This window comes from Trichosurus vulpecula, chromosome 2, assembly GCF_011100635.1.
Source record: "Trichosurus vulpecula isolate mTriVul1 chromosome 2, mTriVul1.pri, whole genome shotgun sequence".
Lineage (NCBI taxonomy): Eukaryota > Metazoa > Chordata > Mammalia > Diprotodontia > Phalangeridae > Trichosurus > Trichosurus vulpecula.
Genome location: NC_050574.1, coordinates 83,148,314 through 83,160,591, shown reverse-complemented (window position 1 = coordinate 83,160,591; position 12,278 = coordinate 83,148,314). Strand labels below are relative to the sequence as shown.

At 36.3% G+C, this 12,278-nt stretch overlaps 1 protein-coding gene across 1 annotated transcript; it reads right to left on the bottom strand.

The window, feature by feature from the left end:
* Nucleotides 1–1,802: 1,802 nt before the first annotated feature.
* Nucleotides 1,803–2,747, bottom strand: LOC118839366 (olfactory receptor 56A3-like). The gene has a single exon (XM_036746825.1). It carries the CDS (start codon nt 2,745–2,747, stop codon nt 1,803–1,805), a length of 945 nt encoding a protein of 314 aa, XP_036602720.1.
* Nucleotides 2,748–12,278: the final 9,531 nt, after the last annotated feature.

Sequence of the window (12,278 nt, the reverse complement as noted above, 5' to 3'; positions counted from 1 at the left end):
GGTCAACGTTAACATTCTTTATTACTTTTACTTGGTTCTAATCTTTAGCATTCTTCATGTTATTTTCATCTGTGTCATTCTTGTTTTTATCCATAGTTATCTGCCTTTGCTTCCAACTTTTATTGATGTGCTTTAAAAATTGGATTTGGTTACTAAGTTCTATATACAGTTATATTAGTCTTTTCAGGCAGTTTCCCTTTTTTCCTCATTAAAATTATTTACATTTGTGTCATCAGAATTTAATTATAGACAGGCTTCTATCCTATCCAAATTTCCCAGTAGAATCTGGGATCAAGGGGAAAAGCTCTTAATACCACAATTTGAGAAGGATGTTATTAAATCAGAAAGTGTCTGGAGGAGGGCAGCAGGATGGTGGAGGGCCTTGAGTCCATGACATATATACTTATATACCATGACATAAATACTTATGCAACTGAAGGAACTGGGAATGTTTAGCCCAGAGAAAAGAAGACCTGAAGGATGAGGGAACATGGTAGCTATGTTTAAATATGTATTTGAAGTGCTGTCATGGAGGAGGGACTTGACTTACTCTATAGTCCCAGAGGGTTGAACCAGGGACAAAAAGTGGAAGCTGCGAAAAAGCAAATTTAGTATTGATGTAAAAAGATGGTGAGGTGTTATGGTAGGCTCATTTTTACGTATTGGCTGGAGTAGATGGTCACTGAGGTTCCTTCCAAGTCTAAAATACTGTGATTTTTGATCCTACCTAATATTTCATGGAATATTTGAAATTTCATCTCCCAATGGGCATATAATCTCCCTAAATAACAACGATAATCTCCTTAAAATATGAGATTGTTAACAAGATAAATTAATAATTTAACTTTTCTACTTATAATACAAAAATACCTTGAAATTTTCCTTGATATTTAAAGCCTCTTAAAATGACTATATCCTGTCTCAGTATTGGTTTTGTGATTCTGATTCTGTAAATCTCTATTTTGTCATTTTAGTTTTGTGGTCAACGATAAACATTCATCACAATAACACTTCTTTCCATTCTACTTACTCCTCTTCTTGGTATTTCTATAACGCTTTCCCTTCCTATGCATGGATTCCCCCCCTCCCCACAATTTTATCTGACTTGTTTTTCTTGAATAAGTTATATCCTCACATTATCTTATTTCGGTAATGTGTCATACTCTACAAGGGTCTTGACAATTATGAGGTGGTATTTACCTCATGCACTCAAATATATTTAATTAACTTTAAAAATTTATGCATGAAGAACAGAGACTATGAATATTATTACAGCCATATTTCCAATAGGTATCTCCTGACTACTGCTCATTTCCTTCACTACGGTGCTATTGTATCTACTTTTACCTTTGCTATTTGGGCTTAGCGGTTTAATGTGGGTAATTGCCTCCTCTCTTTGTGATTTTCAATTAAACACTTGATGAAATTTTCAAGTTTTCAAAAATATAAATTCTTCATATCCCTGATGTGATAGGTAAATTTTCAAACAAATAAATTCTTCACAATCCTAACTATGGCTAGGGAAACTCTATTTACTAGTAGTCTGATGTAGAACTAAATTTTCTCCCTTGAAAGATTTCCTTGAAGATGTATTTAAGGGAAAGAGTTATGGGGGACTCAAGGAAAGATGAGAACTGGTTAATGAAAAACAGTAAGAATTTGATGAAAGACTAACCTTTGCTTCTTAGTGACCTCACTTTGGGTAGAGTTAGGATTGGAACTGGAATCCTTTATTTAGACTTTTTCTTGTACCTGGACCATTTTTATTTCCCAAATATGGTAGACCTTTCTTAATCCCCTTTTCACACACCCTTCCTTATTAACTTCAGGATTCCTTGCTTGATCTCCTGGGTCCGGACCCCATAGACAATGGGGTTGAGAGCAGCTGGGATGACATGGTGCAGAATATTGAGCAACATGGGTACATCAGGAGAAACTTTCTTCTTGGCTACATGGGCGAGAATAAAGACCAGTAGGATGGTGCTGAAGAAGAGGATGAGGATAAAGTGGGAGCCACATGTACTCAGGGCCTTGATTGCAGCACTTTTAGCCTTTAGCTGAAGAACAGCATGTAGGATAAACATATAGGAAAGGAAAATGAAGATGAGATCAGAACCAAGCATGGTCCAGCCAACAATGAATTGGTAGAGGCGATTGAGAGTAATATTATCACAAGAAAGTTTGGACACTGACAAGTTGGCACAGATACAATTCTCAATGACATTGTACTGACAGTAGTGTAGCCAAGCTGAGAGAATAGGGATGGGCCCAGTGAAAAGAGAATTTCGGGCCACTATGAAAATGGCAGCCTTGACAACAAATTGATCAGTGATGATGTATGGGTTGCGCAGTGGGTAGCAAATGGCAACATATCTATCATATGCCATTATCAAGAAGCTACAAGACTCCATGGCCGGGAAGCAGTTCATGATATACATTTGGAGGAAGCAGGCAGAGAAGCTTACGGGTCTGAGGTCAAACCAGAAGATGAGCAAGACTTTGGGGATGACAGTGAGGCAGAGCATGATGTCCAGCAGGGAGAGCAGGCTGAGCAGGTAGTACACGGGCTTGTGCCGGGAGGCCTCCTGCTGAATGGTGATTAGGAGGGTGGCATTGGCCCCCATGGCCAGGAAGAAAAGTAAGCTCAGGGGCAGGGAGAGCCAGTGCTGCCATATTGGAGATCTGACAAAACAATTCAGGAGGAATTCAGAGACCTCAGTGAAAGAAGAGCTGTTAGAAAGTAGCATGGTATCGTGGAACTACAGTCAGGATTTCGCAGGATCTCCCAGACTCTACATTAAAAGACAGGAGAAATTGGAATATGATATTCCAAAGGGCAAAGAGCTGGGACTACAATCAAGGATCAACTACCCAGCAAAACTAAGCATAATTTTTCAGGAAAGGAGATGGACGTTCAGTGAAATAAGGGAATTCCAGACCTTCCTGATGAAAAGGCCAGAACTCAATGGAAAATTTGATCTCCAAATACAAATCTCAAGAGAGACATAAAAAGGTAAACAGAGGGAAAACCCCCCACAAACCTTATTAATCAATAAGGGCAAATCATTTGCATCTTTATATAGGATTATATGATCTTATGTGTGTTTTATATATATATATATATATATATATATATATATATATATATATATATATATGTCAATCTTGAGAATAGTACAGGTATAATGACAATTGAAATGAATACACATAGATTGTGAATACTTGTATAAAATAACTGATGTAAGGATAAAAAACATAATTAAGAGATGTAAAGGGAGGGCTATGAGAGAAGAGGTTAGGAGGTAGTAGAAAAGGGTAAATTACACCAAATGAAGAGGCACAAAAACACATTTCAGCAGAGGGAAAGAAGGGAGGGAGAAGAGCAATATTTGAGTTTACTGTCATCTGATCTGGTTCAAGAAGGGAATAACATACCCTGATAAGTATAGAAATCTAACTTGTCCTACAGGAAGTAAGAGTGGAAAGGGGGAAAAAAGGGAAGGGGGTGATCAGAAGGGAGGGGAGAAGTAGCAAGTGGGAAATGGTAAGATAAGGGAGGGGAATAAATAGGGAGGGTAAGCTGAGGAAGGCGGTGGTCAATAGCAAAACTTTGTTGAGGAGGGGAAGGGGAAAGGGAGAAATAAAAGCATAATCAGGGGGAAATAGGATGGAGAAAAAGACACAGATAGAAATCATAACTGTGAATGGGAGTGGGATGAACTGTCCTATAAAATGGAAGCAGACAGCAGAGTGGATTAAAAACCGTAATCCTACAATATGCTGTTTACAAGGAACACATTTGAAACAGGGAGATAAACACAAGGTAAAGATAAAAGGCTGGAGTAATTATCGTGCCTCAGCTAAAGTGAAAAAAAAAACAGGTGTAGCAATCCTAATCTCAGACAAAGAAAAAGGAAAGACAGATTTAGTTAAAAGAGATAAAGAAGAACATTACACCCTGCTAAAAGGCAGCATAAACAATAAAGCAATATCATTGTTTAACATATATGCACCAAGTGGTATGGCATACAAATTCTTAGAGAAGAGGTTAAGGGAGTTACAGGAAGAAACAGACAGCAAAACTATAATATTGGGAGACCTCAACCTCGCCCTTTCTGAACTTGATAAATCTAACCTCAGAATAAATAAGAAAAAAGTTAAGGAGGTAAACAGAATCTTAGAAAAGGCAGATATGATAGACCTCTGGAGAAAACTGAATGAGGATAAAAAAGAATATACTTTCTTCTCAGTGGTACATGGCACATACTCAAAAATTGACCATGTACTAGGGCATAAAAACCTCACAATCCAGTGCAGAAAGGCAGAAGTAGTCAAAGCATACTTTTCAGGTCATGATGCAATAAGAATTATTTGTAACAAAGAATCATGGAAAAATAAACTAAAAATTAATTGGAAACTAAATAACCTAATTTTAAAGAATGAGTGGGCCAAAGAACAAATCAGAGAAACAATTAGTAACTTCATTCAAGAGAATGACAATAATGAGACAACATACCAAAACTTATGGGATGCAGCAAAAGCAGTTCTTAGGGGAAGTTTTATATCTCTAAATGCTTAAATGAATAAAATTAGGAAAAAGGAGATCAATGATTTGGGCATACAACTGAAAAAGCTAGAAAAAGAGCAAATTGAAAATCCCCAATTAAATACCAAATTAGAAATACTGAAAATCAAAGGAGAGATTAATAAAACTGAAAGCAAGAAAACTATTGAATTAATAAATAAAACAAAGAGCTGGTTTTATGAAAAAATCAATAAAATTGATAAACATTTGGTCAATTTGATTAAAAAAAGAAGTAAATCAAATTACCAGTATCAAAAATGAAAGGGTGAGTTCATCTCCAATGAAGAGGAAATCAAAACAATAATTAGGAATTATTTTGCCCAATTGTGTGCCCATAAATTTGACAACCCTAAAGATATGGATGAATATCTACAAAAACATAAACTGCCCAGGTTAACAGAAAAGAAAGTAAAATTTCTAAATAACCCCATCTCAGAAAAAAGAAATTGAGCAAGCCGTCAATGAACTCCCTAGAAAAAATATCCAGGGCCAGATGGTTTTACATGTGAATTATATCAAACATTTAAAGAACAATTACTTCCTATACTTTTTAGACTATTTGGGAAAATAGGTGAAGAAGGAGTCCTACCAAATTCTTTTTATGACACAAATATGGTACTAATACCCAAACCAGGTGGAGTCAAAACAGTGAAAGAAAATTATAGACCAATTTCCCTAATGAATATTGAAGCAAAAATTTTAGATAAAATATTAGCAAAAAGATTGCAGCAACTTATTGTGAGAATAATACACTATGTCCAGGTAGGAGTTATTCCAGGAATGCAAGACAGGTTCAATATTAGGAAAAGTATTAGCATAATTGACCATATCAACAACAAAAATAGCAAAACATATGAACATCTCAATAGATGCAGAAAAAGCCTTTGACAAAATACGACACCCATTCCTATTAAAAACACTAGAAAGCATAGGAATAAATGGAGCCTTCTTTAAAATTATAAATAGCGTCTACCTAAAACCATCAACAAGCATTATTTGTAATGGGGATAAGCTAGATGCATTCCCAATAAGATCAGGGGTGAAACAAGGATGTCCATTATCACCCCTACTATTCAATTTGGTACTAGAAATGTTAGCTGTAGCAATAAGAGAAGAAAAAGAAATTGAAGGAATTAGAATAGGCAAAGAAGAAGCTAAATTATCAATCAAGTAAAAATCAAGTAAATCAAGTAATTATCAATCAAGTAAAAAACTACTTGAAATAATAAACAACTTTAGCAAAGTTGCAGGATATAAAATAAACCCACATAAATCCTCAGCATTCCTATACATAACTAACAAAGCCCAACAACAAGAGATAGAGAAACTCCATTCACAGTTACTGTAGACACTATAAAATATTTAGGAATCTATCTGCCAAGACAAACACATGAACATAATTGTGAAGCACTTTTCACGCGAATAAAGTCAGATCTAAATAAATGGAAAAATATCAGTTGCTCATGGTTAGGCCAAGCTAATATAATAAAAATGACAATATTACCTAAATTAATCTATCTATTCAGTGCCATACCAATTGAACTACCAAAAAATTATTTTACAGAGCTGGATAAAATAATAACAAAAATCATCTTGAAGAACAAGAGGTCTAGAATATCTAGGATATTAATGAAATGAAATGCTAGAGAATGTGGCCTAGCCATACTAGATATTAAACTGTAATATAGAGCAGCAGTCATCAAAACTACCTGGTACTGGCTAAGAAACAGAGGTGTGGATCAGTGGAATAGGATAGGTACACAAGATGAAGAAGTCAATGACTATAGCAATCTACTCTTTGATAAACCCAAAGAATCCAGCTTCTGGGCTAAGAATTCACTATTTCACAAAAACTGTTGGGAAAATTGGAAAATGGTAGGGCAGAAACTGGGCATAGACCAATATCTTACACCATATACCAAAATAAAGTCATAATAGGTTCATGATTTAGGAATAAAGGCTGATACTATAAGTAATTTGGGAGAGCAAGGAATAGTTTACCTATCAGATTTATGGAAAAGAAAAGAATTCATGACCCAACAAGAAACAGAGAGCATTACAAAATTCAAAATGGATAATTTTGATTATGTTAAATTGAAATGTTTTTGCATTAAAAAACAGCCAATGCAACAAAAATAAGGAGGGAAGCAGAAAATTGGGAGAAAATCTGGATTCTGTGAGGACCAACCCTGACAGACTTTGCTCTTCTCAGCAACACAAGGTGCAGGCACAACTCCAATGGACTCACAATGGAGAATGCTATCTCCACCCAGAGAAAGAACTATGAAGTTTGAATGCAGATTGAGGCACACTTCATGCTCCCCTTTTTCTCTTTCATTTTTGTTTTTGGGTTGTTTTTTTTTTTTTTTTTTTGTTTTTGTTTTGGTTTTGGTTCTGTTTCTTCTTTCTCATTATTCACTCCATCGGCCGTAATTCTTCTATGCAACTTGACTAGTGTATAAATTAATTCAATGCAAAGTCATTCGTGGTAGTTATATGAGATTCCATGCCATCTTGGGGAGGGAGGGGAGAAAATCTGGAACTCAAAATTATGTAGAACCATCTGTTGTAAACTAAAAATAAAAATAAATTAAAAAAAAACAAACGCACAGTACAACTAAGTCAGCCTGTTCAGTTCTAACAATCACGCGGGTAGCCATTAACAGCCACCAGCAGCCACAAAATCTTTCTCTCTCTCCCTCTCCATATTTTCTGTGACATCACTTCCTTTTCCTGTCAGGAAGCTACTCCCACCACATATGTTTTGGGCTTCCTGTGATGCAAGCAGCTCACATGGCCTATTAATGGCTGGGAAAGATGTTTAAATCCAAATTGCTACTACACCATTGCATTGCTGAGAAGAGCTAAGTCTATCAAAGTTGATCATGTCACAATGTTGCTGTTATTGTGTCCAATATTCTGCTGACTTCACTCAGCATTAGTTCATGTAATCTCTCCAGGATTTTCTAGAGTCCACCTACTCATCATTTCTTATAGGACAACATTATTCTATCACATTCATATACCACAACTTTTTCAGCTTTTCTCCAATTGATGGGCATCCCCTCAATTTCTAATTCTTGGCCACCACAAAAAATCTTCTATAAATATTTTTGTACATGGGGGTCCTTTTCCTTTTTCATGACCACTCTGGGATACAGAACAGTCACCTTTTCTGGGAAGCATTGATTTTCTATTGGGAGATATTGTGAATGAGAGGAGGAACTCTCAGGTATTGTTATATCCTGTTATCATTTGTTAACCTAAAAGAATAATCTGAGTCCACACACTGAACTTAGAATCTTTCTCCCATGATTTTCCAGACACAAAACTTTGGGATCAATAAATCTATTAATCTATCAACAACTATATATTAGGTGTTCCCTATATGCCAGATACTATAGCTTATATGACCAGGGCCTCATACAACGGGTTTAGAGCATGAGCAACCAAGCGGAATTTTGACTGGATTGATGAAGGAGATATCTCTGAGGTTGAACTTGGAAAGATTTTGAGAGGTAAAAATGAGAAGAGTGTGTCTCATGGCCTCAGGAAGACTATGTGCAAATGCCCAGAGTAGGGCAATGGAATGTGAAGTTGAGGACAAAGCCAGTAGTCAGTCCATTTTGGCTGAGCAATTGCCTCATGGAGGGGAATAAGTTAGGAAGCAGAATAGCATGGGTAAGTTGGAAAGACTAGTAGAGGTTCAATAGTTGAACCCTTAGCCTCTCTAGAGGTTTTTTTTTTTTTTCAGAACTTAGCAATCAATTGCAGACCTGTACCAAAAACTGTTTAGATTGGAATCATGGAACAGGGGATCAATTTAAACATTCTTGAAAATGGAGCTATTCTTTTGAAGATTGTAATATTCTTTTCTCATGGAAGGAAATCCATTATGAAGTCAAGCCCACTAGTTCCACAGTAAAAAAGTTAATTTTAATGACTAGATAACTCTCCTTGCATATAATATACGCAATGACATTCATCAGAACCTAGGTCATAATCAGAAACAGCTTATCTCCATTCAGGTTACAAATATTGCTTCTAGATAATTATTTTTGTTTGTGTCTCTCCTTTTCGCCTAGGTGATATATACATAAAGGGGGGATTATAATTAGGTACAACAAAGAAATATACTGAGGCCGTTCTAACTTCCTTACTGTACCTCAACAAGCCCCATCATGGAATACTATTTTCACCTCAGCTCTTTCCCCCTTGAATTCCAAACTACAACATACTGTGCTTTGCATCAACAATCTTTGTATTTACTTATTAACGTAATTAATTAAATTTCTAGGAAACAAATCACTCAGAGGGAAAACACATAATTCCCAAAGGACATTTCAGCTTAAAGTGAATTTCTTTGAATTAAATTTTGTTTTTTATTACCCATCAAAATCAAATATTGTTATTTTTTCTTTGATGTATGGTAGCATAAGATCTCTAAGACAGATTTGAGTATGAGTAACTCCTATTTTGTTATGGTGTAATTTCTCTTGGACAAAGTGAAATGACTCCAATAATATGGAACCAGGAGTTGGAGACCCTCAACTTTAGGAGAAATGCTCAAGATAATAGTTTTCACCAGATAATATAGACTTATCTACCACAGCAGGACAAAATTAGGAAATGTTTCATGGTTGGGAAGTCCTGTCTTGTTCAACATCCCAGTAGCATCACAATCAATGAAACCCTTTCCTCTGGATTCAATAGGAATGTGATATATTGTATGATGTTTGAACACTCTAGGGAGATCTGTTGGTTTCTCTCCATGAGTACCAAATGCCCGGTTTATATGGTATGTATATATGTGCAATGAAGAGAACGCTGGAGGAAAGAACTGGTTGTGAATCCTAGTCCCAAAACTTATCATCTATGTAACATGAGGAAGTCACTTTAACTCTCTTAGCTCCCATTTCCTCATGTGCGGTGTGGGTAATGATGCCTATAGGACCTATTTCCAGGGATTGTTGTTCAACTGAATCAATTCATCAGTAATCATGTAAGTGCTTACTATGTGCCAAAAATTGTGATAAGCTTGGGGATACAAAGACAAGAATAAATGAATCGGTCTTTGCTCTCAAAAAAGTTGCATTCTATCAGAGGGGAAAACACACACACACACACATACACACACACACACATGCATGTAGCTACAGAATACATATGGAATGACTACTAAATAAATATAACGTAGTTAAAAAACAAGATAGTGAGAAAGATACTAGAAAATGAGTAAATCAGGAAAGACTTTGTCTTAGAAGGTGAGGATAGAGCTGCCTATTTAAGGCAATGGGGTGGATGTGAAGGAAAAATTTATTCCAGGATTGAGGGACCATCAGGTCAAAGGCTCAGAAGTGGAAGATGGGATGTCCTGTGTAATGACTGAAGAGATCACTTTGGCTGTACTCTCTTTAGTGAGTGCAGGAAGGGGAGACTGTAAAGATGAGTTGAGACAAGATGATAAAGGGCTTTAAAAGTCAAACAGATTCATGGTTTATCTTAGAGGCAATGTGGATTAACTGGCATTAATGTTAGAAGGAAATGAAAGCAGCAGATATCTGATGAGAGAAAATAGCTTTGCAAACTTTGTGGAGAATGGAGAGTGACTTGAGGCAAGGAAATCGATAAGAAGCCTTTGCTGTTGTCTAGGAGAGAAGTGATAAGGGCCTGAACTAAGGTAATGACTGTGTGGGTAGAGAAAGCATTGAATGGGAGAGATGTGGAGGTAGGATTGGTAAATTTGACAACTGACTCTATTTGGGTTAAGAAGATTGAGGTAACTATAATGCCAACGTCAAAATCCAGCTTGAAATAAAATAATACATGTAAAACCTTTTGCAAATTTTAAAGCACTATATAAATGTTAGCTATGATTATGGATATTGTTTAAGGTTACCTAGATATGCTAGAATATATGCTTCTTGGGTCTGTCACGGCAAATCCAAAAAGTGAGTACTTCTCAGGCCTGATCTTATTCACAATGAAAACAATTACAATGTTTTCCAAATGTGGGCCACAGTGTCAGTATTAATAATAAAATGACTGAAGGTCACAAGTATATTGTCTTACCCTTATCTAAAGGGATGTCTTCCACTCATTCATACTTGTAGTAAGTAGGAGGCCATAGACTCCTCAACAGCCCAACTTGGTGTGGATTAATGTCCCTAATCTTCAGTCAAAATATTAGACACGGAAATTTTAAGGAGGTAGCGGTCATGGATGGTGATCATAACCAGTTTATAGTATTTGTGTTAGGGATGCAATTAGCCTTTCTCTTTGGGTACAACAATAATAGCAGAGGATGTTCCTAATGGTAATCTGAAAAGTCAAATGAAACTTCTCTTAACACCACCTTGAATTGACCTTCATATGTAATGGACTTCTCGTTCACTAAATGCATGCATGTAGATGGAAAGAGAGATGTGAGTTACTAAGTAAGAGGCATATAAGAGCAATCATTTTGACAATGTGGAGTGACTTGTGCAGTACACCTTAGGTGGGTTAACCTGCTCTTACTTAAAAGCTCAGATAACTTCTACTGGTCACTGTAAATTCCAACCACTGCCCTTTGATGGAGGTGGAAAGACCTGAAGAGAAAACCTTAGGTATCTCTCTTTCCTCATCAGACATTTCTTGCTTAGGAAACTTTCAAGAACAAGAGGTTAATTTGGTACTGGGATGATATTGGATGATACATAGGTACCCTGATACCGCCTCAAGCATTGGCATTTCTAATATTCCCAGAGCCAACCAGTAGAGTTGGCAAACATAGGTTTATTGTGCCATCTACTTACTCCCAACTTTGTTATTGGGCATGAATTTAACATTCAGGTCTCCTAAGATTCTTTTCCCACTTGGACATCCCTTGCTCAGGGATTAACTGGAAGTGGGGTGCTTTTAGACAATATGGCTGTATTCTGAATTTTAATTGTTTTATTTTGTTCTAAGAGGCATCTCATGAAGTAGAAATAATCTGTAAATGTTTATAACATAAATGTTGTTTATAACATAAATCAAAACATCTCAATACAACTAAGAGAGATGGAGGTGCTAAGGACTGAAAGTTTCAGGAAGGAAAGTTGGTTTACTTCTTCTTATGACTTTTTCTTATTATCATCATTATGGCTCAAAAGGAAGTTTCTTCAAGTCTCAGCTCAAACTTCTCCTCTTTCACAAAGCCTTTCCTGATCCCTCAGAGTTATTACAAAGCAATTTTCCATTTTTAGTGTACTCAGATAAGGTTATGCTTGTTTTGTATGTATTTTGTATTCATTCATCTGTGTGCCCATTTTTTCTCCAGTCAGACTGAAAGTTCCCTTGAAGATAAGAACTGCTTTCTTTTTGTCTTTCTCTTCCCAGGCCTAATACAGGGGTGCCCATGATTAATAAATACTCATACTATTGAAAACTTTTTTAAAGTAGGAACTTTTCTTTATTCTTCCCCAAACTACATTCTAGACTTAGTGTACCATCTGGAAGCCTCACCATGCCACAACTCTGCAACCTGAAAGCTCATTCCAGCCCTGGAATTCATCCATTTGAAGTACCTTCTATCCCTGTGGCCCTTCCTTTTGACTGGTTAGTTCCTTCTAGAATCCCATTTAAGAAAGGTCAGTTATGTTGTATTCTTTTCCCATCAGGCAGAGGATAAAAATAAGAAATTCATTTCTTTATGACACACTAATGGAAA